The 27,691-nt window shown below is 55.2% G+C and overlaps 2 protein-coding genes across 3 annotated transcripts in view; one reads left to right on the top strand and one right to left on the bottom strand.

The window, feature by feature from the left end:
• The window catches only part of SH2D3C (SH2 domain containing 3C), a 31,962-nt gene extending 24,024 nt beyond the window's left edge, over positions 1–7,938 (bottom strand). The window contains exons 1-2 of one of the 2 annotated variants that reach the window (XM_067040667.1): positions 7,775–7,938; positions 5,231–5,708 (exon numbers count right to left, since the gene is read on the bottom strand). In XM_067040667.1, the coding sequence (XP_066896768.1) occupies positions 5,231–5,708; positions 7,775–7,811 (515 nt within the window). In that variant the 5' untranslated portion in view covers positions 7,812–7,938. Of the gene's footprint in view, positions 1–3,090; positions 3,277–5,230; positions 5,709–7,774 lie in introns of those variants that run through there. The other variant, XM_059072585.2, reaches the window with a different exon arrangement.
• A 5,982-nt stretch (positions 7,939–13,920) lies between these two features.
• CDK9 (cyclin dependent kinase 9) lies at positions 13,921–18,538 on the top strand. The gene is made up of 7 exons (XM_059072641.2): positions 13,921–14,618; positions 15,074–15,155; positions 15,907–15,997; positions 16,361–16,527; positions 16,642–16,813; positions 16,973–17,121; positions 17,615–18,538. The coding sequence occupies exons 1-7, from the start codon at positions 14,179–14,181 to the stop codon at positions 17,978–17,980; spliced, it is 1,467 nt and encodes a 488-aa protein (XP_058928624.1). The 5' UTR covers positions 13,921–14,178; the 3' UTR covers positions 17,981–18,538.
• Positions 18,539–27,691: the final 9,153 nt, after the last annotated feature.

Here is a 27,691-nt window from a genome sequence, read left to right as displayed (position 1 = left end):
TACTTTGTCTAGTCCTCACGATGACCCTGTGAAGCAGGTGCTGTTATTGTCCCCAATTTACAGATGGGGAAACTGAGGGCCCGAGAGGGGAAGGGGGTTTCTCAATGTTGTAAAGACAGTCAGTGGGCCTCTGAGCTGCTGCTGTAGCTGACCCCTTTCTTCCCCAGCTCTCACGCCACATATGTCCAGCATTCTGTAAACAGAGTCCCCTAAGGGTTTGAGGGGATGTGGCTCCAGCTGGGGTTGGTGGGGGGACCGTCCATCCTTCCCGAGCCAGCACAGTTCCCACAGCCTCAGGCGTCTGGGGGTCTCAAGGGCTGTGAGAAAGTCTCCACAGGAAATGAGAGCCAGGAGCAGCTGGGCCCCTTTGGAAGACAAGGACCAGCCGCTCAGAGGCTGAGGAGGCTGAATGGGCTGAGCCCACCACAGCCCCCTCCCCCGGTGGGTAATCACTACCAGATGCCCGGCAGCTGACGTCACTTTGCAGGGCCGAGAGGGTCGTGGGACTCTGGGGAGTGTTGGGAATTCTTGGACCAGAATCAACATTCCGAAAGGAAATGGTGGGGGGGTGGGGACGGGGGTCTTGGCCTGTTCTCAATGCCTGGCACCAGGGCTGGGGCACGGGCAACACAGGGCGCCCCCCGGCCGGGGTGCTTCCTTCTCCACATCTCAGTTTCCTTCTGAACAGCCCTAGAAATGGAGTGGAGGGACCTGGGTCTCTGGGAGGCAGGAAAGGATGTTCAGGTGAGACACTTTAGAATGAGTAGGACTGCGGTCAAATCCTCCTTAAAGGAGGAGTCCTCGTAAAACATAAGTCAGAGTGGGGCCTTCCTCTGCTTGAGGCCAGCAACGGCTGCAACTCACTCAGAGTCAAAGGCAGGTCCTTGCCGGGCCTTCCAGGCCTTACTTATCTGAACCCATTTCCTTTCTGGCCTCATTTCCACCACTCCTCTGCCCAGCCCCCATCTTGCTCTCTGCTGCTGCTCAAACGTGGCAAGGATGCTCCCACCTCAGGGCCTTCATAGCTGCTATTCCTTCGGCCTAGTATACCCTTTCCCAGACATCAAGATGGTTTGTTCCCAGTACACCAGAAACTAATATAATATTGCCTATCAACTATATTTCAACTTAAAAAAAAAAAAAAGAGGGTCTGTTCCCTCATCTCCTTTGCTCAAACATCAGTTTCTCACTGAGACTTTTTTCCTGGCCAACCTTCCTAAATTGCCACCACCAGCCACTACCCTCCAAGACCAGTTCTCCTACTTGATTTGAATCTTTCTCTGTAGTGCTTTTTTCTTCTGGCTGACCGGTAACTCATTATCTTGTTTATCATCTGTCTCCCCCACACTGGAATGGGGGCTCCTTGAGAGCAGGGTTTTGTCTGCTGTGCTCACTGCTGTCTCCCCAGAACCTAGAAGAATGTCTAGGGATAGTTGCATCTCAGTAACTATTAAAATGAATGAAATTCCAACTCAAACGTGTCATCTCGAGCAAGTTGTTAACCTCACAAAACCTCGATGTCTTCATCTGTAAAATGGGCTCTTATTACCGCCTTTTCAGGGGAGTATGGGAAGTCATTTGAAGTAATGGTAGAGACAGCTCTGAGATTTTTACCTGCAGGAGATGAAATGTGGCCTAGTGGTTAAGTGCTTGGGCTTGGGAGTTGGTCAGGACGGAATCAAATCTAGGCTCTGACACTTAATCTCTCTGTGACCCCAGGAAAGTCCCTTTCTCTCTCTCAACCTCAGTCTCCTCTCTGGTAAAATGTGGTAGATGGCACCCATTGAGTGTTCCAGGCAGGGCCGGCCAGTTGTCCTCTGGTGGGACCCTGGCCTGACAATTCCTGTGTGTGGGGGTTGGTGTGGGGTGTTGGGGGACCTCCCTTCCCTCTCTGAGACTCTGCTTCCTCCTCTATAACATGGACTGAAGGTAGAGTGTCAGGGCTCTCTGGACCTACTATCTCCCTGCAGAATGCTGAGGGTGCCGGGGGATGGGGGGAGACTGGGCTGGTGCTCTCCTTTTGGGGAGCTAAAGGCCCTTCATTCCCCTTTTATTGGCCCCTCCTCCCTCCTTCCTCTGCATCCCCCATGATCTCAGCAGGGAACAGGGCACCAGGAAACTCCTGCAGCCTCACCTCTTCCCCTTCCTTCCTTTAGCTCCAGGTGCAACCTGCTTCCCAGGGGGTAGGGGAGGGACACGTCTTCCCCGGCTTACACTGCTCCCTGAACAGCCACTGGGATGACCCCCTTGGGACACTCAGGAATGAGGCTCCCAGTCTTGCTCAGTGGCAGTTCTCAAATGCCCTTGTTCCCAAGCTGGATGGATCCTCAGAGACCATCCCAGGCCCATCTTGGCTGTTGGGGAGATTGAGGCCCAGGGTAGGGCAGGACAAGCCTGAGATCACACAGGCAAAGCAGGTCGCCTGACTCCAGCACAGATCTGGGCTTCACAGGCTCCTAGAAGAAATGTTCACCAATTCCTGGACTCCTACTTGGCCTGGAGAGCAGGTGGGACACTGGGTCCCAGGGTACCAGGAAAGGGCTCAATCTGATCTGCTAACCCCACCCCCCTCAGGATCCCTGGACACTCCAGATGATTAGAGGGGGGGAAGGGAGAGTCTCCCTATTTCCTCTGTTAGCTCTAAGCCAGGCCTGATGCCAGAGGCATTGCCAGGACCATCTCTGCCCACAGGGGAGGAAGGCTGGGTCCTTGACTTGGTATTCTCAAGGTGTCTCAAGACCTGCTGGAGGGGGGAATGGGTTGCCTAGTCGTTGAGGGCCTGGTCCAGGAAGGTGGACTTAAACCCTGGCTCTGACTTTCACTAGTTGTGTCAAACTGGGCAAGTAAACCTCTCCTCATCTGAAAACTGGAGATAGTAATAGTGCCTCTCTTCTGGTACTGTTGTGACCAGAAGATGCCCAACCTGTGCCGGGAGAGGCTGGGGATAGAGTTACACCAAAAGAAAGTTTAAAAGTCCCTGATGCCAAACTCACACCCAAGTTTATCAGCTGCCCCAGGGGCACGGATTTCCCCCTCAGACAACTCCCACTCCCGGCGGCGGCCCTCCTCGGTCCCAGCTCGGTCACTCACCCTCTGGGTCCCAGTGCGGGGTACCTTCGGCCCACCGCAGTCATAGTTCCCTGTCGTCGCGTTCCTGCAGCCCGGGGACCTCCTCTGCTCGACGGCTCCCGCCTTTCTCAGGATACGGAGCTGCGGAGCTTAGAGCAGGACTCCTGGGGAGGAGCCTGGCCTGTAGGCCACGCCTCGGACACGCCCCTATGCCCTCCCTGGGAGCGCTCCACCTCCTACTCCTCCCTCCGGGAAGGACACGCCCCGCCTCGGACACGCCCCACTCGGACTCGCCCTCCGCCTGCTGTCTCGCTCCGCCCTCTCCCCCATCTGTCAGGTCGGAGCACACCCCCTCCGCCTCGCCCCGCCCCACTCCGAGGCCAGCTTCCCCAACAGTCCCTGCGCCGCATGGGAAGGCCACGCCCCCTGCACGCGCCCATTCACCACGCCCCGCTCCGCCCCGCCCCGCCCCGCTTCCGCAAACCCTCAGCGCGCTTCTCTGACTTCGGTTACCTCAGAACGCCCCCGGAACTACGAGGCCCGCTATCCTGCATACAATCCTTGCTCCACACCCGAATGAGGCCGAATTTAAGAGGGAATGGCAAGAGAAGGCAGCCTGGAGCAGCCAGAGATGGTGGAAAAGCATTAGTTTTATTCATCATAAACGTAAGCACTCCCATTTACCGAGTTGTTTGTGGTGTGTCAGGCGCTGTGCTAAGATTTTACAAGTATGTTACTCTTGAGTTCTCACCACAACCGTACAAGGTAGGTGCTATCGTTGTGCCCATTTATCAGATGAGAAGAGTGAGGCTCGGAGAAGGGAACAGACTTGTCCAAGGTCATGCAGTCAGTAAGAGGCCGCGTCTGGACCGGAGTCACTCTGCAGCTTTACAAATTCCTGCTCCCCACTGAAGGACAAATTACCCCAGCACACAGAAGCTGTGCTTGGTGTCTCAGGGCAAAGTCACTCAAGAGAGGTTCCAGAACCAACCCTAGAGTTACTTTTGCTCAGATTTTTTCCCCCTCTTTATTTCAATAGGTACATCTGACCAGTATGGTTTAGACAAAGGCTCTGCGGGTTGAAAAGCAAGGGACTGGGGGTGCAGGGGTGGTGGTGGGATGAATTGGGAGATTGAGATGAACATATATACACTAATATGTATAAAATAGATAACTAATAAGAAGCTGCTGTATAAAAAAATAAATTAAAAAAAAGAAATAAACTGGAAAAAAAGAAAAGAAAAGCCAGGGACTCCTTTGGTGGGGGCTGAGGGGGTCTCCCAAGGGCATGAAGTACAGGGCTTAGAAGATGGTGGGTACAATGTGGTGGATAAGTGTGCAGCCACTGGAGACAGGCAGGTTCCTGCTCAAATCCCAGCTCTGCAACCTCGGCTGAGTCTCAGTTTCCCCATCTGTAAGATTGGCGGGGGCCGGGGGGCATAATACTACAAGTCTTTTTTACAGAGTGTTCAGTGAGTAGCATTTGTTTTGACACCTAGTAAAACGGGTACTGACTAAATGAGAGCTATGGTCGTATCATCACTATTTGTATTTTTGCATCAATTCAACACACCCTGTAACCAAGTTAGTTAACAATGGTCTTCTAGATCAAGGGGAGCAATGTTGCCCAGCAGAGTTAAAGTTGGCGATTCGGATGTGGGCCCCAGGGCAGGGAGCCAGTGATTGGGCTTGGATCCACCCAGTAGCTGAGGGCCCATGCTGGAGGCTGCCTAGGGCTTTGGAGTGGGGTGGGAGTGGGCGTGGGGGTGGGGGTGGGGTCTTAGTTCAAGTCCTAAGTTTGTCATTTGCTAGATGTGCACCCTGACTGGGGCAGATGACATTCCCTCTCTGAATCTCAGTTTTCTCTTCTGTCATATGGAAATAACTGTATCTTCTCCCCGGGTTTGTTTTTATTTTTCCCTGTTTGTTTTTGTTTTTGTTTTTTTTTCCTGAGAATTAATTACAAGTGAAGGGCTAAGTACAGTGCCTGGTCTATAGTAAGCACTTGGTTAATATGTAGGTATGTGTGTGTGTGTGTGTGTTTTGTTTTGTTTCTACTCAGATGTGTGTGTTGGGGGGTCCTCTCCAGGATCTACTGGTAGGAGGCTGGAGACACCATCCCCGCAGGTCCTGCCCTCACCCTCCCCTGACGGGCACCTACCTTTCTGAGAGCACGTTCCTGGGGTCTCGCTCCTCTTCTATGTCTGCCCTGGGGTCCTCAGGTTTTCTCATGGGGCCCACTTCCACAGCTGAAGGATTGGGTCCCACTGCTGGGGTGTCCTCCACGGGGGCATCGGTCCCCACCACCACCTTCTTGGCTGCCTCCAAGCCTGGGGGGTCAGGCAGCCCTCGGGGCACCACATGGGGCTCAGGGCCAACCTCCTGGGCCTCCTGGGTGGCCTGTTGGTCCCGAACCTTCTTGATGCTGGGGCGAGGCATGGTGCCCATGTGGCTGTACATGTCGCTGGAGCGGGCATAGGCCGAGGGGCTCTTGGGGACTGTCACCATGTCATCCTGTGTGGTGTCAAAGGTGTCAGCCTCCAGATGGGGCCGGATGCTGGTGGAGGCCAAAGATCGTCTCAGAGTGAAGGACCGAGGAAGGTTGGAGAGACTCCCAAAGCCCTTGAACTTGAAGAACTCTGGCAGGGGGAAGGGGAGGGAAAGAAGTTAATGATATTGCCAGCACTAATAATAATAACAATAAAATATTCATGCAGTTCCACTCATTGACGGTCCAAGGAGGGTTAGGAGTTTCACTGACACCCCCTCTAACTGTTATGGTATAATATGGCAGCTCTGGAATCGCATAGCCCTGGGCTTGAATCCCTTGAATTCCACATCCTAGCTGTGTGACCTTAGGCAAGTCACTTGACCTCTCTGAGCCCCATTCTCCACATCAGTAAAATAGAGATTATAGTACCCATCTCCTATGGGCAATGGGAGAACTGAAGAAAAGCATGAACTCAGCATGTAAATAACATGCTTAACATGGTACCTGACACACAGAATAACCTCCATAAGAAGTAATGAAGATGATGATCACAATAAATGCCTCTGCATTTGTCAAACATGCTGCATACATTAATTACTTCACTGAATTCTCAACACAACTCCATGACACAAGTTTAATCCCCCATTTTCCAGATGAGGAAATTGAGGTTCAGAGCTGTGACATGACCTGCCCGAGGTCACACAGCGGGAGGTGAAGCACGTGTGTGTGTGTGTGTGTGTGTGTGTGTGTGTGTGTGTGTGTGTGTGAGAGATGTGTGTGTTGGGGTGGGGAGGGGGCGTTTGAATGAGGCTCTGTGCCCCTGAGGTGAGGACGAAATGAGAAGGGGGTTGTCGGGAGCCTGAGGGTCCCACTTCCTGCGGTTCTGTCCTTCCTGTCAGCTGAGCCTGGTGTTGGGACTCAAGCAGCAGTGCTCGGGTGATACCATCTCCTCGTTTCCGCAGGGGTGCATGTGAGTTCCCTCCTCCCTGTCCCCAGCTGTGAGGCTGCCCCTCCTCGCAGCCACCACCATCGGACTGACTTCACTACAGCCTCCAGATAAGCAAAAAGGAAAAACCCTGGCATTTTCCACTTCCTCGGCATCCTGTGCCTCCACAGGTCCTCACAACCATGATGGAATATATAGGTGGGATGCCCCCATCTGACCAGACAGAAAACTGAGGCCCAGAGAGGGGAAAGAATTTGCCCAGGGTCACAAAGCAAGGCTGAGCCTGGACAAGGGCCCAGGGCTCTGGATTGCTGGGGTCAGTGTTCTGGGGCTTTCCTCCCAGTCCTGCCCACCCCCTCACTTGGTCTTATTCTCTGCCTCCTGACAAATGCTGTCAGAAGATGCTGAGTTTCTGCTCTTAGAAAGCTATGCCATGGGGCAGAAATTGTGCCAACGACTGCCTTCTTTCTCAGCACCACTTGTTTTGTCCCCTGGGGACTGGGGGTCTGGAGGAAACAGTAGTGGGGCACGGAGGGAAACTGAGGCCCAGAGTCCAGGAACTTGAGGTTGAGCCCTGCTCTGTAGCCCCATATGACCTCAGGCAAGTGTCTTGGTCTCAGTCTTTTCATCTGTGGAATACAGTCATAATCCTTGCCCTGTCCACCCTCCCCCTGTGCTGTCAGATCAGAAGAATCAGGGGAAACCGAAGTTTGCTGGCACCAGGAAGGGATCACCAACCTGGGGGAGAAGTGATGGGTGGGTGTGGCCCCTCACTGAGTTGCTCTGCGTCCCAGCGTCCCTGCTGATGGGGACATGGGACAGGATCTCATGGCACACACCCCTCCCCCCGCCTCAGCCACAGCAACTCCCAGCCTGAGACCCCATGTGAACCAGGCCCAGAGGCAGGGGGTGGACTGCGTGGAGGTCTTCCCTGGCCCAGCCATGAGGTCAAAGGGAGCCAAAGGACACGCAGACGAATGGAGGGACTGAGAGCTGGGCTGGGGAGAGACAGAGAAGTAGAGACGGGCAGAGACGGACAAGAGAAGAACAGAGATGGAGAGCCTAACCAGCTGGAGAGAGAGAGATACCAGGCCAGTGATGGAGAGACGGCGACTGGAAACTCAGAAGCAGAGGCCTCTGGAGAGAGACAGGGATGGCCAGAAAGTAAAACAGGAACGAGGTAGAGTGATGAAGAAGCAAATACAGAGAGGTTGAGATGGACGGACAGACAGGGATGAAGGACAGTGCACCCGGCACCCTGCACTCACTGAACTTTTTGCTGGCCTTCTTGGTCCCCTCGGTCATCTTGGCAAGTCGTGCAAAGCCCCCGGCTGCAAGGCAAGTGGCCACTCGAAGCTCTGGACATCAACGTTGAGATGCCTCCCTCACCTCCCCTTCCCCTTTCTCGCGCCCTCTCACTCGCTTCCTCTGTGTATTTTTAAACCAGTGAAACTCCCACAGCCCCACCCTCCCCATCCTCTCTGCAGGGGGCGGAGGCAGGGGCCTCCCCCAGTCCCGGCCCCTGTGGGCCTCCTCCTTGGCCTCGGCCTCCGGGAGGCAGGGGAGGCAGGGGACAGACCGCAAGCGCGTGAGATCTGGAAGGTCTGGGAAATAAACCACAGACTCTGGGAACAGAGCCCACTGGGCTGGGGGCCTCTGGGGACCTGCCAACAGCTATCAGGGGGTCTGGCCAGCAGGCTGGGAGGGTGCAGGGAGTCAGACCTGAGGGGGGCAGGGGGGTTTATTCTAAGCCTCAGTGCTGGGGGATGCACTGGCAGCGGTGGATAGGAGAGTGCCATGGTTTGCCCTGTGGGCTCTGGGACCACCCAGAACTAAATTCAAGTCTTGGCTGGCCACTTTGTCACTGTGTGATCCTGGACTAGGGAACTCACCTCTCGGAGCCTCAGTTTCCTCTCTGTGAGTAGGGGATATTTGCAATGCCCACCTCACAGAGTCCAGTGCTTGGTGCAAAGCCTGGCACAGAATCAGTGCCCACTACACTCCTTTTCAAGCTAACAGGGACATGGTGATAACTTAGTCCACTGCCCCATTGTACAAAGATAGGAAACCCGAGGCACAGACAGGCAGAAGGACTGCCCCAGGTCACACGGCGGGTTGGTGGTGTGGACTGGGCTACAACTTGCCCTTTCAGGCCCTTAACCCACAGCCTGGTGTTTTTCCACCCTACAACCCCCGTGTGTGTGCGTGTGCGTGTGCGTGTGTGTGTGTGTGTACGCACTCATGGACAGGACAGAGATGAGGAAACGAAACCTCTCCTACACAGGTTGTCCCTGACACCTGTGGAGGCTTTCAGCAGCTGCTGGGGGTGGTGCAGCTGAAAGACCAGGAGCTTCAAATCCTGGCTGAGTGCTGCTGACAAGTTAACTTCTACCTCTGAAGCCTCAGTCACCTAATCTCTAGAATAGGCACAAGTGCAATGTATGCAGTCAACCCCCAGAGGCTCCAGCATGATTGGACATTATTATCCTGGCCCTAGGGCTGGCAACTGGGGCTGTGACAGGGGAAGTTCAAGGTCAGGTGGGGCCCATCCTGCATCCTCCATAAAAATAATGACTACTAACGACTAACGTTTTCTGGTCACTTAGTATGTGCAGCCACAGGGCTCAGTTCTTCTGCCCTAAGAGGCAAATGTTGTTTCTCTTGTCCTCATTCTACTGATGTGGAAACTGAACCCCCCCCACCCCCACCCAGAGTCAAGTTACCTGGAATTGGGATCTGCCTGTCCAGCTGTGGAGCCTGAGGTCCTAACTTCCACACTCATAGCTCCCGCCACCCTCTGGCGTCTGGATGATAGACCTTGGCAGGGGAAGGGTCTGCTGAACCTTCTCGATGGGATGAGGGGGAATCTGAGGCCCTGGAGGGAAAAGGGACACAGCCTGCGAGACAGAGGCAGCAAACAGGCCTGGACGGGACAGGTGTTCAAAGTTCAAATGAAAGGATGGGATTTCTGGACCATGGCCTTAGGAGGATAAGGGGGGGTACAACTCCAGCTCCCTCTACTGAGCACTGACCATGAGCCAGGCATGGAGCTGGAAACCCCTACAGATCGTCACAGCCCTGTGAGATGATCCTGGTACTGTCCCATCTCACAGATGAGGGAACTGAGGCTAAAGAGGGGCAGAGACTAGACAGACAGATACCCAGGTGTTCTAACTCCCAGGCCAGTGTCCCTTCCCATCTTTGGGTTGTTGTCAGAAAAGGGAGAGGGGCCTGTGGCCTGGTGGTAGCTGGGGGTCTTCCTGGTGGGAGGTGGAGGGTGGGTCCCCCAGCTTCTCTTCCAAGAGGCAGCCACAGTGATTTGGGCTAACTGCTGAGGCTGTGGCATCAGCCCGTGCTGGCTTCCTGGCCAGGCCCACTCCCGACTTGCTGTGTGATCCTCCATAAGAGACTTTACCTCTCTGAGTCTCAGTTTCCTCATCTGTGAAATGGGGTCACAGCAGCCCCCACTTCTTGGAGTTGTTGGGAAGACGAAAGGAGCAAATGGTGACCCGGGCCAGTACACCGTGGCCTCAGCAAACCCTGGTGGTTGTTGCTGAGGGATGGGGGTGGTTTAGGCCAGGGGCAGACTGGCACAGGCCAGGAAAACCCCAGGGCAGGCACGTGGTGTGAAACCTGGGAGTCCCGGCCACGGTGGAGGAGCCTCGTCGGCGCCAGGCTAGCCCTGCCATTGGCCCCAGGGGCCAGGGCGGTTGCTGCGTCCCCGAGAGGACGAACGGGCCTCAGTGTGGCGGCTCCGCCGAGCTCAGGGCCCTCTTCGTGCTGCCTCGAGTGGCCGTTGGGAGTGTGGCTGGGGACCTGCTGGTGGGTGGCTGTCCCCCAGGTCCTCCTCAGCTGGTGCTGGAGGCCAGCCCAGCCCCACTCTGCAGCGCTGAACACACAAGTGCTTTTCCATCTCCAGGCCTTTGCTTGGGCCGGACCCGCACTCGGAATGCCACTTGTCCGTCCACTGGCTCTATCTTTTGCCTCCACTGAGTCCCTGCGGTCTGAGTGAGCCACAGTGCCCCAGGAACCCTGCTCTGATTTCTGTCCCCTCCCTCCTTGCCCTCCTCCCCCCAAGTCTATGACACAGTCGTCTGCAATCTGAACAGGTACTGTCAGGGATTGGAGGCTTTCAATGTCATAGTCAGAGGTGTTGGACCCAGGCAAACCTGAGTTCAGACCCCACCTCGGGCAAGTCACATCAACTCTCTGAGCTTCATTTTCCTCATCAGTAAAATTGGACAAATACAACATCCCTCACAATATCCTGTGGCAACGAAATAACACGTTTATACTGAGAGTTATCTGTATTACATTCACTTTTGTCTTTATATGCATGTTCCAAACAGACCTCATGCTCCGTTGAGAGAACTGGCTTCATGCATCCATATTGGCCTCAGGCCTGCTATACTGTAGCACTCGGTAGATACCTTTCCCCAGCTTGACTCAGTTTTCTTATATTGGGGGACAAAGAGACCTGGCTTTGAATGCCAGCTCCATAGCTCCCTCGCTGCGTGGCCTTGGGCAGGCCACTTCACCACTCTGAACCTCAGTTTCTTCTTCTGGAACTTTGGCCCCGTAATAGCAACTTCCTAAGAGGGGTGCTATAAAGTTCTAGGGGTCTGACACGTAACAACACGGGGCCGGGCACAGTCAGTACCCAGCCGGTGTGGGCAGAATGTCCACGGGATTGCAGGGCTGTGGGCATCACACAGCCACTCTCTGTCCGCTATCCCCCTATCCAGTGACCCCTTGTCTCCCCAGACAGACCGGCAGTCAAGAGCACCCCACCCCACGAGCCTTTCTTCTTCTCTCAATATGTCCCGTACCCTGTTCCTACTCGGGGGAGGAAAACAGAGGGTCCAGGCCAGGGTCAAACAGCTGGCCAGTGGCTCCCTTTCCTACTCTGTGCCTCAGTTTCCCTAACTGCTAAATGGCAGCAGGACCGGAGGCTCTCTCAGAGCCTGGTCAGTCAATCGGCAAACATTCCTGAGTACTGGCCACGTGCCCTGCTTTGCCAGCTTAGCTGATCCATGGAAACAGGAAACATTTCCCTCAAAGCAGCAAATCAGAAGTCAAAGTCAGTGAGAAATTGTCTCTGGCTAGGACCTAATTTCTTCTCACTTTCACCTGGGCAGCCTCCTGAAGGGCTTCTGACTGCTGCTGCCTGCCTTCCTCCCCAAGGAAGGGCTGAGGGCCTGAGGCCCTGAGGGGAAGTGACTGGTGATGTCAGGGTTCAGGCCAGGGATGGTGGGGTGGAGGAGATGACACCACCGGAACTTTTGCTGAGGCCTCTGCCCACAGGATGTGACTTAGGGAGGGCTCGTGAGAAACAAGTAGGGGCCCCCCCCTGAGAGTCTGATGGTGGAAGCCACACAAGCCCACAGCAGTCCCACCGCCTCCAATACTACTATCCCCTCCCACACCTCCCACCGGTATCCAAGGCACACAGCCAGTGGTGCTGTGACATGACTGTGCCCTAACTCCACCCTCAGCCCAGATGGGTGGGGTCCTGATACGGGTAATTGCTTGGGGTTGGCACCAGACTGACCTGGTTCAAATACCAGTATGGCAACTGGCCAGCCATTTGACCCTGGCCAATGATGGCACTTCCGAATTTCAGTCCTTCTGAGTACAATAGAAGTAATAATAGTATAATATTGCTGAGTGAGAATTGAGATAATTCCCATAAAGTGTGAGGCGTACCTCTTGGACCCTTTATTTTCCCTTGATAAATTGTACCTACTACAATTGTTATTTTCTCCCTCCTTGCCCTCCCCACCCCCAGTTTAGCCAGTGGCCACTCTGCTTCTAATGGTGTGCCCAAGAAGCTGACCCCAGATCACTCCCTGACATGCCTCAAACCCCTGCTGGCCTACACTGCCTTCAGGAGAGTGCTCTCTGCTCCTCACCTGACCCTCAAGACCTTCCCTCGCAGGGTCCCCCATGGCACAACAGGGTCTCTTGGGATACCAGGATCACCAGACCCATTCTTGACTGCTCCTACAAGGAAGCTTCAAGGCCAAGCCATGTGAGCTAAGAGGTGGAGAGCAACTGGGGTGGGGGGGGCTTCCTGCAGGTAGAAAAGGTACTGGGGTGCAATCAGAGAGCACAGCCCCGAAGGCAGGGAGGCCCAGGGGGTAGGAAACAGTGTGGCCACAACCTATGAGGGAAGATGGAAAGAGCCTCAAATGTCACAATTTGGTTTTTCCTGAAGACAGTGGAGGGAAATACATACAGACTCCACTTCAGAATGATCTGGCGGGTGCTCCGAGGGGGACAGATGGAGAGGGCAGACTGGGGAGGACAGGACTCAGGATCCATTGGCAGAGGACTGGAGAGGAGGGGCAGATTGAAGAGGTGCAGAGGAGTTGGAAAGACAGCCTTGTTGGGGGCTGGTTTTTGAGTAGGGCTGGAGGAAGAAAGAGGAGGCTCCTGGAGCCAGAAAGGTACCAGAGAGATGTGGGGAAGGGCCGGGGTAGGGAAAGGGGACACAGGACCAGAGAAGGAGATGGGTGAATGGTGGGCTTGGTGCCTGCCACATAAGGACAACAGGCCTCAAACAGCACGACTGCTGTCCTCCTGGACAGACTGTAAATAGCCTGAGTCAAGAGAATCCTCTTCAGACTCAGACAGACAAGGTTCGAGTCCCAGCTTTGTCACTGTGTGACCTTGAGCAAATGACCTCACCTCTCTGAGCCTCAATGTGCTCTTCTGTAAAATTGGTTAGTGATCCTGACTATGGGGCTGTTGATTCAGGATTCAGCAGGAACGCCCAGCACTTCCTGAGCACACAAGGGTGCAGAGTAAATGCTAGCTACTTTTGTGACTACTGATCCTGGGCGCGACCAGCTCGGGCGCAGCTCAGCGGGGACGGGGCTCCTGTGGGTTTCATCCCTGCCTCCCGGAGAACAGGGTGTCCAGGGCTGGAGGGCCTGGGCTTTGCTCGCTCGCCGCCTCCAATGTCGCCGCGCCCCCTGGCGGCTGTCAGTTGCCATATCAACGGCGGGTGGCAGGGGCTCGGGGAGGCGGCGGTGGCGGCCGTTCTCTCCTCCCCAGGCCGGAGGCCGCTCCCTCGGCACCTCCCGCCTTCGCCTGTGAGGGGGTGCACCCCGAGCTGAGGAGGTAGGGGCTCCCCGCGGCAGCTAGCATGTGTAGGTAAACTGAGGCACGCGGCGAGTCGCCCCGCAGCCAGGTGTAGAGCGCGGGGCCCCACCTCCGAAGGCGGAGGAGGGGCCGCGGGCGGTGACGCGCCGAGGGCGGCGGGCGGACAGGGAGCGGGTGGCGGTGGCGGCGGTGGCGGCGGCGGCGGCGGCGGCGGCAGGTGCGGCCGCGAAGGGTGGGAGGGAGGAGTGAGGGGGCGGGAGGAGGGGGAGGGGAGGGCGAGGCTGGGGCACCTCCCCCTTTATAACGCGCCCCCTCCCGGGCTCTCGGGCCGCCTCCTCATCGGCTCTTCCCGTCCGGCCCCCTCGCCCGGCCGTCCCGGGCCCGGGCCCGGCCAGGGACCCCCCAGGCCGCGGCTCGGGGGCCGCCCCCCCGCCCCGCGCCCAGCGCAGCCTGGCGGAGGCGGCGCCGTCGGAGGAGGAGGAGGAGCAGGTCACTGCGGCTGGCCCCGGATCGGGCGCCAGAGCGGCAGCGGCAGCGGCTTCGGCAGCGGCGGCGGCCCGAGCCGATGCAGCGGGACGCACCACCCCGAGCCCCAGCCCCGGCGCCCCGGCTCCCCGCGCCCCCGATCGGGGCCGCAGCCAGCAGTGGCGGCGGCGGAGGCGGGGGCAGCGGCGGTGGCGGAGGCGCCTCTGCAGCTCCGGCTCCTCCTGGCCTCTCGGGAACTACAAGTCCCAGGGGGCCTGGCGGCGGGCGGCGGACGGAAGAGGTGGGGTCGGCGCCGCGAGGCCGGAAGTGGCCGTGGAGGCGGAAGTGGCGCGGCCGCGGAGGGGCCTGGAGCACGGCGGCGGGACCTGGAGTGGGAGCAGCGACGGCGGCGGCGGCTGGAGGTGGCGGCGGCGCACTGGAGGCGGCCATGGCAAAGCAGTACGACTCGGTGGAATGCCCCTTTTGTGATGAGGTGTCCAAATATGAGAAGCTCGCTAAAATCGGCCAAGGCACCTTCGGGTAAGGCTTGGCCCCCAGGGACCGGGAGCCCTGAGCCTGCACCCCTCCGGGCCGACGTCGGGACGCCCAGGCCCGGGCCCAGTTGGTCGGGAAGCCATTTAGCCACAGACTTGTCCCCTGGTTTCGCTAGGCCGCGCCGCAGCCCGCCCGGGCCTGACAGAGCCGGCTGGCGGGGAGGAGCTTGAGGCCCTTGATGGGGGGTAGGGAGGGGTTGCAGAGAGGAGCATGTGAGTGGAGCGGGATCTCTCCGCGAGACTCACGGGTGAGGAGAAGGGGCGGAGGGAAGGAGGTGGAGGCTCGGAGAGGGACCGAGGACACCGCGTGGTGGGGTAGCCGAGTGCCCTGGGTGCCCAGCCCCGCCCGGATTCCCTTTCCTGTGCTCCTCTGGTGGGGGAGGGGCGGGCCCTGCGGAAATGGCCTGAAGAGTCCTCTTGGGTCCCCCTCTCGGCCTGCAGGGAGGTGTTTAAGGCAAAGCATCGCAAGACCGGCCAAAAAGTGGCTCTGAAGAAGGTACTGATGGAGAATGAGAAGGAGGGGGTAAGTACGGGTGGGGTGGGCAGGTCGGCCAGTTCCTTTGGGCGTGAGGTTGGGTTTCCACCCTGCTGCTTCTGGGACTCTCACGTATAGATTCAGTTTACGTGTTTCGAAATTTCCATATGCCAGGGAATTTGACTTCCAAGGTAAATCTTTTAATCCAGATGTTTTAAAGTCGCTTCATAGTTCATTTTTAGGTGAATATGGTTGGTGCCAGGAGGGGGAGCTCATGCTTGCACTGAGTGCACCTTGGTTCCTGAAGTTAGGATTTGAGCACTTTTTCTTTAGGGTTTAATTTTGTTGAATGTAAAATAATAATAAGTTATATGCAATGACTTTAAAAGGGTGACTGGTATTCACTTGAAAAACAGCAGTGCCTTCCACCCGCCGCCCCATCTTAGCTCTAGTCCAGTTTTCAAGAGACTTGCTTCTTTATTTTTGTGTTTGTTGACTACCTCACAGTTAAACACAGGCATAGAGCTAAAACTTATAAGGTTGAAGAAACTGGAGCGTTTAATAACTAAGAGCATTTGTGTGAAGTATCGCTGTTTCAGTTCATCTGAAACCAGCTTCTTGAGGGGTACATACTACTACACCCATTTTACAAATATGGCATTTGAGACAGCTAATTTCAGAGCCTACACTCTTACTCTGTCTCCCAACCTTTGACCCTAACTGTGGACTCCGTGGCCAGTTCCTTGGTCTGTGGTGCGATCACCCACTTTTGACCTTCTCCTGTCTTTTTCCCACCCAGTTCCCCATTACAGCCTTGCGGGAAATCAAGATCCTCCAGCTTCTAAAACACGAGAATGTGGTCAACTTGATTGAGATCTGTCGAACCAAAGGTAAGTTGTTCGGATCTCATCCCCATTTTCAGATGGAGGAAATGAGGCTTATTGCCTAAGGTTTTGTTTGCAAAAGTTGGAACTGGACACACTTAATATTGCCTCTTCTTAACCCAGACATACCAAGTGTGACTGCTTTCTCTGGTCCTTTCATCAGAGCAGGTGCCTTCTCGGGGCCTGCCACAGTACCCAGCCCAGAGAAGGCGCTCAGAAAATATTTTACCTGTGAAGGGATTCGCACCTGGATACCCAGGGGTCCATAGGTTGGAGAGGGTAGGAGCTGCTTGTGGGAAAGTGAGTTGCATATGAGATTTTTGATTTTGTTCTTGTCCCTCTCTCTCCCCTTCGTTCTTCCGATCTCAGCTTCCCCCTATAACCGCTGCAAAGGCAGTATATACCTGGTGTTTGACTTCTGCGAGCATGACCTTGCCGGGTTGCTGAGCAACGTCTTAGTCAAGTTCACACTGTCTGAGATCAAGAGGGTCATGCAGATGTTGCTCAATGGTCTCTACTACATCCACAGGAACAAGGTGGGGGCCAGAGCAGGGGAGGAGAGACCAAGGCTTGGGCTGGCCTTTGCTCTCACTGTGGGGTGGGTGTGGCTAAAGGACCCTCGGGAACCCTCACCTTTGTGCTTCCTGCAGATCCTGCACAGGGATATGAAGGCGGCTAATGTGCTCATCACCCGCGATGGAGTTCTGAAGCTGGCAGACTTTGGGCTGGCCCGGGCCTTCAGCCTGGCCAAGAACAGCCAGCCCAACCGCTACACCAACCGTGTGGTGACGCTCTGGTACCGGCCCCCGGAGCTGTTGCTCGGTGAGGAATCTCCCGAGCTGGCAGAGGGAAGCAGGGGCTGGGCACTTACCCGGCCTCAGCCCCCCACTGCCAGGGCTTCTTGAGCCCCCGGCCCGGGGGCACTGCCTCTCAGGAGGCTGTCGGGCTCAAGGGGCCCACCTGGTGTGCTCTTCTTCTCAGGAGAGCGGGACTACGGCCCCCCCATTGACCTGTGGGGTGCTGGGTGCATCATGGCAGAGATGTGGACCCGTAGCCCTATCATGCAGGGCAACACAGAGCAGCACCAGCTTGCCCTCATCAGTCAGCTCTGTGGCTCCATCACCCCGGAGGTACGGAGTCGGGCGGCCTGGGCCCGTGGGCCCCACGGGCTGCAGAGAAGTCTCCCTGGCAGGGCAGTGGTGGGTGCTGAACAGAGGAAAAGCTCCATTCTGGAGAGGTTGCTGGTGGATGGTTGGGGTCTGCTGTTTAGAGCCGCACGGACTGTTCAGGTCTCGGCTGCATCCCTTTAATTCTTTGGCTTTAGGGAGGGCGTCTGAGCCCCTCAACTTCAGAGCTGAGCTGCTCTGCTGTGAGACAACTGTGGTTCTATCAGGCTTGGTGCACATACGCCAGACAATTTTGTGTCAAAGGGCCCGGTAACTTAGTGTTTGCCAAATATTTGGTTCCTGCTGCTTTCACCTTGGAGGGGTCAGGTTTGTCCTTCAGGGGCGGTCTGGGAGCTTCTGAACGGACAGTGTTTAGTCCCTTCCAGTGCTTGACCGGTGGACCAGCCCTGTACCCCCTGAACTGACTACATCCTCTTTTCCATGCCTCCCACTCCAGGTGTGGCCAAACGTGGACAAGTATGAGCTGTTTGAGAAACTGGACCTGGTCAAGGGCCAGAAGCGGAAGGTGAAGGACAGGCTGAAGGCCTATGTGCGCGACCCCTACGCGCTGGACCTCATCGACAAGTTGCTGGTGCTGGATCCCGCCCAGCGCATCGACAGCGATGATGCCCTGAACCACGACTTCTTCTGGTCCGACCCCATGCCCTCGGACCTCAAGGGCATGCTGTCCACGCACCTGACGTCCATGTTTGAGTACCTAGCACCACCACGCCGGAAGGGCAGCCAGATCACCCAGCAGTCCACCAACCAGAGCCGCAATCCCGCCACTACCAACCAGACGGAGTTTGAACGTGTCTTCTGAGGGCCAGCCGCTGTTGCTTCTCATTAAGGCCGTTGTTTTACTTTTTCTTCTGCTCTGGGACTTGTGTTGTGGAGATTTGGGGGCGTTTGAGTGTTTTCTCCAGTGCGTATTTTATTTAATCCCCACCCTGGGCATCAGGAGCCAGCCTGGAATCAGGAGCTTTGGCTGAGAGTCCAGGAAGGCACTTGGGGTGCCTCACTTCGTTCCCTGGCTTTTGGGGTGATGCCCGGAGAGTCTTCATTTATCTTTAGGACAGGAATGAGATGGGAGGAAAGGCGCAGCCCACTGGTGACTTTCTAAGAGAGCCCAGTATGCTGGGAGGAGGGGACAGGTCCCTCACCCATCCCCAGCCCTCCTCATGGGATGAGAAGCTGGCGTGGGGGACAGAGCCAGCCTCGGGAATGGGCTGCTCTTGGCCTAACCCTCAGCAGCCCTGGGGCTGGCAGAAGCTCTTGGTTTCTTCAATAGGACAATTTTATCGTGTTTGTTCAGTTGTTCAGAGACATTCCTGGATGCAGTTTGGTCACTTACAATTAAAGTTGAGTCTTTTTCAGTAAATGATGGTGTGCTCTGTGCTATGTACAGACCCCTAGCCCTTAGACCTGTAGCTGACCTTTGAGATTTGATCTGTCAAGTCTTGGTTCTTTTCTTTGATTCAGTTCACGTCCTGTGAGGTACCTTCAGAGGACTTTGTCTTTTCTGTTTTTCTCTTGAGTACCTTCCAGAACATTTGCCGTCATGCTCCCCACCGGGCAGGTATCATGATGCTCCCTTGCTCCTCCTCTCCACTCAGTGTCCGAGGAAGCAGGGAGACACGAGAAGTGGGGCTCGGTCTGCTGATGAGGGAACTGGAGATGGCCTGCAGGGAGCTACATCTGCAGCGGTGACCCGGGGGCGTGGCGTGGGGGGTGGAGGCACAGCCTCCCGTGGCTGACACGTGTTCAGGCTTATGAGCTCGGGAGGCTGCAGAGGCTCCTAATCAGTGGAATGACAATAGTCAAATCTGTAACTTGCAGAACTTCTCAGGCTGCTGAATAGAGGGTGCAAGAGAGGAAATGACCAGAGAAGCTGAAGGATCTCCAGGAGCTTGGGGAGGTGGCAGTAGCCTGGATTAGGGTGGCAAGTGGGCAGGAGGACAGAGAAGAGTTAGTGGAAGATTGGACCATGAGGGCTCAGAGCTGGGACCCTTGAAGGCGCAGTACATTCTGGGGGATACATTTCCTGTGAGTCTGAAGTTGGGGGACAGCCACGTAGGAGGCAAATTCTATATGCTGTCAGGTGGGAGTCCTCTTCGACCTGGGAAGGAACGTTGGCAAAACCTTTTATGGCAACTGTCCTTTGCTTGTAGGTATTAACTTAGATCACAGCTTCACAAAAGGCCAGTGAAAGTAAAAAAAAATTCTTGACTAGTGTATTTGTCTCTTGGGGCTGCCAAACGTGGTGGCTTAAAATAACAAACTTACTTGCTCAGATCTGGAGGTGAATTTCTGAAATCTCTAGGTGTCATCGGCAGGGTTGTTTTCCTTCTGGAGGCTCTAAAGGAGAATCTATTCTAGCCCCGAGCCTAGGAAGCCTTCAAGAGAGCTCTGTACAGAGGGACACAATCTGATGATTTTTAAAAACTCATGGTGGAAAACTGTATGGAGATTCCTCAAAACTAAAAACAGAATTACCATATGATTCAGCAATCCCACTCCTGGGCATATATCCAGACAAAACTATAATTCAAAAAGATATATGCACCCCTATGTTCATAGCAGCACTATTCACAGTAGCCAACACACGGAAACAATCTACGTGTCCATCAACAGATGAATGGAGAAAGATGTATGTATCTACAGTGGTATACTCCTCAGCCATAAGAAAACAAAATGCCATCTGCAGCAGCATGGATGCAACTAGAGATGATGATACTACATGAAGTAAGTCAGGAAGAGAAAGACAAGTACATAGGTTATCACTTATATGTAGAATCTAAAAGAAGACACAAATGAACCTATCTATGAAACAAAATCAGGGATGTAGAGAATAGACTGGTGGTTGCCAAGGGGGTGGGGGGTGGGAGAAGGTTGGATGGGGAGTTTGGGATTAGCAGATGCAAACTAGTATATACAGAATGGATAGACAACAAGGTCCTACTGTATAGCACAGGGAACTGTATTCAATACCCTGTGATCAACCATAATGGAAAAGAATATGAAAAAAATGTATATATATATATATGTGTGTGTGTTAATACACACACACATATATGTATAACTGAGCCACTTTGCTGTACAGCAGTAATTAATACAGCATTATGATTCAACTATACTTCAATTAAAAAATAAATTAAAAATATATATACCAATTAAAAATTAAAAAACAGTGACTGTTGAGAAAAACTAAGGGGGTGAAGATGGAAGCAGGGAGATTGGTTAGGGCTGTTGTAATAATCAGGGCAGAAGATGATGGTGGCTTGTACCAAGCTGGTCATGAAGCTGGTGGTGAGAAGTGCTTGGATGTATAGGTTATTGTGAGGGCAAATCAGGTTGGATGTGAGTTTGAATGAATGAGGAGTTGAGAATCCTAGGCTTTGGCTGGAAGGAGGACGGAGCTGCCGTCCTTGAGACAGAGAAGGCTGCAGCAGGTCAGGCTGGATTGTGGTTTTCGGGCGGTTTTTGTTTTTCTTTTGGCCACGCCACATGCATGTGGGATCTCAGTTCCCTGACCAGGAACCAGGGATCGAACCTGTGCCCCCTGCAGTGGAAGGCAGAGTCTTAACCACTGGACCACCAGGGAAGTCCCTGGAGCATGGTTTTTCAATGGTCAATTGGAGGTTGACAGATGGACATCCAGGTTGAGTTGGCAGGTATATACCTGAACTATATATATAGTTCAGAGCCCCCCAGAGTCTAAACACACCTTTGGGAGTTGCCAGCCTACCTGGTGGTTTTTAAAGTCCCAACGCAGGATGAGATCACACGGGAAGAGCAGAGTAGGGAGACATGGTCCACTGGGACACTCCAGTGTTCAATGTCGTCAGGGAGTTGAGGCCAACAACAGATGAAGTAAGAGACCACTGAGGGAATTCCCTGGCGGTCCAGTGTTTGGGACTCCTTACTTTCACTACCGGGGCTCCGGGTTCTATCCCTGGTCAGGGAACTAAGATCCCGCAAGCCGCGCGGCATGGCCAAAAAAAAAAGACAGAGACCACAGGAAGAGAGTTCCAGAAGCTAAGAGACAGAGGGTGGGATTTTTTTTTGTTGTTTGTTTGTTTATTTGTTTTGTTTGTTGCGGTACGCGGGCCTCTCACTGTCATGGCCTCTCCCGTTGCAGAGCACAGGCTCAGCGGCCACGGCTCACGGGCCCAGCCGCTCCGCGGCATGTGGGATCCTCCCAGACCGGGGCACGAACCCAGGTCCCCTGCATCGGCAGGCGGACGCTCAACCACTGCGCCACCACGGAAGCCCCCAGAGGGTGTTTTTGAGACATGGGAGTGATCGCTTAGACAAGTGCTCTCGATGGGCCAAGAAGATGGGGGTGAAGACTGACCATCAGGTTTAGCCACACTGACCTCAGTGATGACCTTGGCAAGAGCCATCGGGTGGATTTTGCTTTGGATGAAACCCTGCCGGGAGGAGTAGGATCACTGGAGAACAGGAGGAAGGGGACCAAAGACAAGAAGTAGCAACAATCGACTGTAAAGGAGGATTAGGGAAGGAGCTGGTCTTGTACATTCTAAGACGGGAGCCAGCACATCACAGAATGAGCCACTGGAGAGGGCACGTGTTGATTCTTCTCCTGTACACAGAAGAGCCATGTGGCCCAGGGTACAGTGGCCACACCAGGACTAGAACCTCAAAGGCCACGCCCCAGCCCTGTTCTCTGCCACCTGCACCCAGTGTGTCCACGATGTTCAGGGCAACCTTGCTTGTGGAAAAGGTGGAAAAGCATAAACCTCCATCAGCTTCAGTAAGTTAGAGCACGTGCAGAGTCACTGCACGTCCGATCCCTGACTCACAGGTCTGGGTGGGACAGCTCTTAACAAGCTGACGGGCGATGCTGCCTTGCTGGCCAGGTTCTGGGCGGCACAGGTAGAGCCCGGCCCTCCGACGGGATGCTGGGCCGCCACGTGAAAGGACGGAGTATATACACGACGACAGAAAGACGTTCCAAAGACAACAGGTGGATTGGGACTTCCCTGGTGGTCCAGTGGCTAAGACTCCACGCTCCCGATTCAGGGGATCCAGGTTCGATCCCTAGTCAGGGAACTAGATCCCACACGCAGCGACTAAAGCTCCTGTGTACCACAACTAAGACTTGGCACAGCCCAATAAATCAAATAAATATTAAAAACCCGACAACAACACAAAGACAACAGGTGGAAAGAGCAGGTTACAAAATATCTGCTGCTTCCGCAGCAGTGCGATGGACGCAATCACACTAAAACGTTGCCCGTGGTTATTTGGGGCGGTTCTGTCCTTCATGCTTCTCTGTGTTTTCTTACATTTCCTGAATTAATATTTTTACTCATGCAATTAAACTGTATTTTAAAACAACCAAAACAGGCCCTAAACCCTGGAGCTTCTGGCTCTGAGCTCTCCCCACCCCCCTATCTCCCCATAGAACACCCCAGAGAGGAGCCTGGGACTAGCCGGGCAGGTGTGGGTCTGACCCCCTTTCAGCCTTGAACCCTGGGGTGATGCGGTGTCATCCCCAACTGTGGAGGGAGGTGCGGAGCCAGGAATAAATGCTCCCAGAGGGCAGGGCCTTGTGGGGGCATCATCTGGCGGCAGCCTGGCACCTGGGAGTCTCCCAAATGCAGGAGTGGGTCAGCCAGTGGTCAAGCGGACGGCTGGAAAGGCTGTGGAAATGGGAACAGCCTTTGCCAGCTCGTCTGGACAGGCCCTCGATGTCACCCTGCAGGCCAAGGACTGGGTCTGTGTCCTGGCATCTTTTTGATCAGACGAGTTGGTGACACAGCCCTCCCCCCAGCAGGCTTGGACGCCTTAGGTCAAGGGCACCCCGTGTCCTATCCACCCTCCCCAGGGATCCCAGCCTGGCAGGGCCAGGGAAACGGCCGTAACGGTAAGGAGAGGTAAGGAGAGGGGGGCGCTGTGATAAGAGAGGCCAGATAAAGCCAGCCCCACTGGGCAGGAAGCCCAGCCCCAAGGTCCGGAAGTCTCCCAAGTGCCCCCTCCCTACACACCCCGTTCTGCCTGCTCACCTTTAACCTCCGCCGGTTGTTATTTAACTCACAGGGAGATCCTGACTAGTCCTGCGCTCGGAAAACAGCCAGGGAGGCCGAAGGATCCCTGGGCTGATCCCAGGATGAGAGCAGAGACCTATCAGGGAAGACCCGCCTCCCAGCACACTCCCCACCCCCACCCCCAACATCAGGGTGGGAGAAGGCTACGAGGTCTTGGGAATGCCCCCAACGTCCCGCTCCCCTCTCTGGCCCAGCCCGGGGCAGGCTTGGCAGGGGTACCCACACCTGTGAGTCACTTCATGGCCCAGTTGGTCAGGGAGCGGGAAGCCCAGGGATGAGAGGTGCCAGGTCCCTGGCTACCTCCTCCTGGCCAGTGGCTGAGAAGCTCTGGTGGGAAGCACCCATGCAGCGGCCGGACCCTTGCGGGGGTCCTCTTTCTGCTAAAGCTGCCTCCTTCCAGGTAGGAGAACACCGTGACCTTGGACGGGGGGCCTGCCTCTCTAAACTCTTCCTTTGTACAAAGGGTGTAAATAGCCCCCAGGGATCTGAGGCCATTAGTGATGATGGTAACCCCACACTTTGTGGGGTCCCAAGGGGAAAATCTTGTCATCCTAAGCCTTGTTCTGAAGGCCTGGGGTGGTCAAGGGCCGCCCCCCCTCCCCACAGGCCTCATAGCCCCACTTCCGCCCAACTGGAGGCGCCACAGAAGCTCCCACCCAGTGTGGGCGTGGGAAGCTCTGGAGGGAGGTCTCTAGGGGAGACCCGGCGGCCGGCGTGGGGGGTGGCAGAGGCCATCTCAGGGGTGCTCCTGCGTGCCAGGACCCGTTTGTTTACACACCGGTTCTCTTCTGATTTAACTCTCCTGATAGCTCTGTGAGGAAGGGCTGTTAGCTCCGTTTTGATGATAATAATAATAATAAGGGCAACATTGATCAAAGTGCTTACTCCCTGCTGGGCCCTGTGCCCATCGTGGTCTGCGTTTCATGGATCTGAGACCATAATTATCTGCATTTCATAGACGTGGAAGGTGCGGTTAAGAGCATTTAAGGACTCGGCCTGTTCAAGATTCCTCACGTCGCTCACGTGTGGAGACTTGCTCTGTGCTCTGGGCCCAGCCCTCCCTCATTCACCTCCTCCGGCCCCTGAGGCGGGGAGGACTGGGTCCACCCACTTCACAGATGAGGAAACAGGGTTTCGGGGGGGGGCGAGGAGACTGGCCGAGGCCGAGGCCCGCCAGCTGGGAAGCTGCAGAGCCAGTCCCCGGAGGAGACCGGCCAGAGCTGGAGATGGGAACCCCGGGCTGGGCTACAAGAGTCTAGGCTCTGTCAGCCACTAGACAAGTTGCTTAGCCTCACCAAGCCTTGGTTTCCTCCTCTGTAGAATGGGCACCACGAGACGGTGCCTCCCTCCCCCTCGGGATGGCCGTCCGAGGCCCTGCAGCAGCTCAGCCAGCGTCCCCAGGGGCTGCACGCCCGAAGGGCCACTTCTCCCCAGACCTCGTGACAGCCTAGCAGCAGAGGAAGGGCAGCCCCAGAAGCCAGGGTTTGGGAGCTGTGACCTCTGCAAGGTCATCCAGGCCCCCTCACTCTAGAGGCCAGGACCCTAGAGAGGTGAGGTGACCTGTCACATGGTGTGGCCCCCTCACCAGGGGGGAAAGGACTGAGGGTGGCCCCAGGGGCTGGGGAGGATTGGCATTTCACAGTGCTGCTCAGCACCAGCAGGGCCACCCTCTGAACTGAGAGCTGGCTCAAAGCCAGAGCCCAGCTGACCAGATGACCAGGCACGTCCAAGGGCACAGGGCAGGTGGGGGCGGGCTCCAGGGGTGTCCGGGGTGCAGCGTGGGGCTTGGTGTTACAGACCCCTGTGAATGACTAAGCCACTTCCCCTGTTAGACCTTTGTTGCCTCCCCTGAGGAATGGGTCCTGCCCGGAACAGAACCTTCCTCACAGGGTGAGCGTGATGATCAAACGAAATATATGTGCGTAAATGTCTCTGCACAGCACTGCTGTCTAGAAAGAACTCACATTAACTGTTATTTAAGAAAATCCATATTACCAAAAAACAAAAAAAGCCAGGGATTCGCAGCTTGATCAGAGGCGCTAAATGTGTAATCAAAAGGAGCTGGGGGGCTTCCCTGGTGGCGCAGTGGTTGAGAGTCCGCCTGCCGATGCAGGGGACGCGGGTTCGTGCCCCGGTCCAGGAAGATCCCACATGCCGCGGAGCGGCTGGGCCCGTGAGCCATGGCCGCTGAGCCTGCGCGTCCGGAGCCTGTGCTCCGCAACGGGAGAGGCCACAGCAGTGAGAGGCCCGCGTACCAAAAAACAACAACAAAAAAAAGCAGAAGGAGCTGGAACTGAGCTGAGTCCTTGAACCAACTTGCTAGTTGGTGACCTTCACAGGTGATTCCTCTCCTTTTGTCCTCAGTTTCCTCACCTGTAAAATGGCAAGGAGGAGGCTCAGTAAATCTTATACCCCAGGGAGCAGGTGCTGAGGACAATTGTGGTTGCAGAGTTTGATAAAAAATTGAGAAAAAATATTCCACACTTTTTTTTTTCCCTCTGAAAACGGGTAAGACAGCTGCTCTCAGGTTTGAGCAGAGAAGGGCTCGGCCAGCTCGGAGAGCATTCAGACCCCTCGGAGAGGTGGCAGAACTGAAACCAACCTTTCTGTGACCTGACCCACGTCAAGGCCCAGGCCACATGTCCGGTGCCCTCCAAAGGGCCTTCCTGGCCATGAGTGGGGACCCCAGGGGAACCCCAGGAGCCACACCTGCTTCCAGATTAATTGGGGCCCCTTGCTGGCCTCAGTGTCCCCAACTGCTGACCGAGAGGGCTGGTCAAGAAGAGCTCTGAAGTGCCAGCCACCCAGTGTGGAAGAAATCATTCATTCTTCTTCCCACTTTATGCATGTTCCCGGGGGGAAACTATAAGATACATACAAGTAAAAAGAAGGTAAAAGTCACCTCCAGGGAATTCCCTGGCTGCCCCGTGGTTAGGACTCGGAGCTCTCAGCACCATGGCCCAGGTTCAATCCCTAGTTGGGGATCTAAGATCCTGTAAGCCATGCAGTGCGGCCAAAAAGAAAAGTCACCTCTAAATAAAACTTTTAAAAAAGAAAAAAAAAACGTTTATATTAAAAAAGCACCTCTAGCCTCACCGCCCAGAGCTCATTACCATGACCATTTGGGGCGATAACACCCAGGCTGTTTTCTAAATTGCAATTATTTTACCAAAAATGGGATCCCACTGTCCATACTGTCTCGTCAACAGGTTTGTTCCCTTAAGAGTCTTCTTAGATCGAGATTTATGACACTCTTTTAGAAAACGTTTATTTTGAAATGCTAATACAATGACGTGGTTCAAAATTCAAAAGGTATAAGAGGGCAGATGGTGAAAAGAATGTGGCAAGAAGGTGCCGTTTGAGCCGAGACCTGGAATGATCATGAATCCGTCATGCGGACTTTGAGGGGAAGAACGTTCCAGGAAGAAGGAACCCCAGTGCGAAGGCCCTGAGGCTCTGCCATGCATTCACTCTGTGTGACCTTTGGCTGGCTGCGTAACCTCTCTGTGCCTCAGTTTCCCATCTCCACGAGGAGGATAATCGCAGTACTCCTAAACCTGTTGGGAGGATTAAATGCATCCTTTTTTTTTTTTTTTTTTTTTTTTTTTTTTATTTGCGGTACGCGGGCCTCTCACTGCTGTGGCCTCTCCGGACGCGCAGGCTCGGCGGCCGTGGCTCACGGGCCCAGCCGCTCCGCGGCATGTGGGATCTTCCCGGACCGGGGCACGAACCCGTGTCTCCTGCATCGGCAGGCGGATTCTCAACCACTGCGCCACCAGGGAAGCCCCCTAAATGCATACTTTTAATGCTAGGTGCGGACTTTCACAAAGGTGGGCACGAGCTTGGCGTGGTTGCGAATCAGAGGAGGGCAGCGGGGCTGGGGGGGGGCAATGGTTAGAGATGGTAAGATCAAAAGTTTGGACCTCATCCTAAGTGCGGAATCCACTGGAAGATTTGAAGCAGGAGAGACGAGATCTGGGTTTCTTTAAAAATGATGGAGAATGGTTATGGTTATAAGGGTCGAGAGGAACAGCAGCAAGGAGGCTAGAGGGTAGACGTGCAGTGGCAGCCTGAGATGCCACTGGGGGGAATGGGAGTGGCTGCTGGAGAGGCTGGGGGGTTGGAGGGCCCCGGGGGTGATGGGGAGGGAAACCCAGGGTGAGGCCCAAATTTAGACTTGAGCCCCTAGGTGGATGGTGGAGCTGTCCTCTGTGCTGGGAAGGCGTGGGGAGCAGCAGGTTTGAAGGCGGCAGTGCCTGCAGACATCAGGAGGTCACCAGATGCTCATGTCGGTAGTTCGGCGAAGAGGGACACTTGAAAGTCAGACATCATCACAGAGCCAGGACAGCAGGGACCACCTTGGAGAGAGGCGTGAGCCCCTGGCCGCCAAGGTGAGGTGATTGGAAGGGAGAAGGCAGGGCCAGCAAGGCACACCCAGCAAGGAGGAAGGAGAATCGGGG

The sequence above is a fragment of the Kogia breviceps genome, chromosome 8 (genome assembly GCF_026419965.1).
Source record: "Kogia breviceps isolate mKogBre1 chromosome 8, mKogBre1 haplotype 1, whole genome shotgun sequence".
NCBI lineage: Eukaryota > Metazoa > Chordata > Mammalia > Artiodactyla > Physeteridae > Kogia > Kogia breviceps.
Note: the sequence above shows the minus strand (reverse complement) of the source record. Positions and strands in the feature narration are given on the sequence as shown.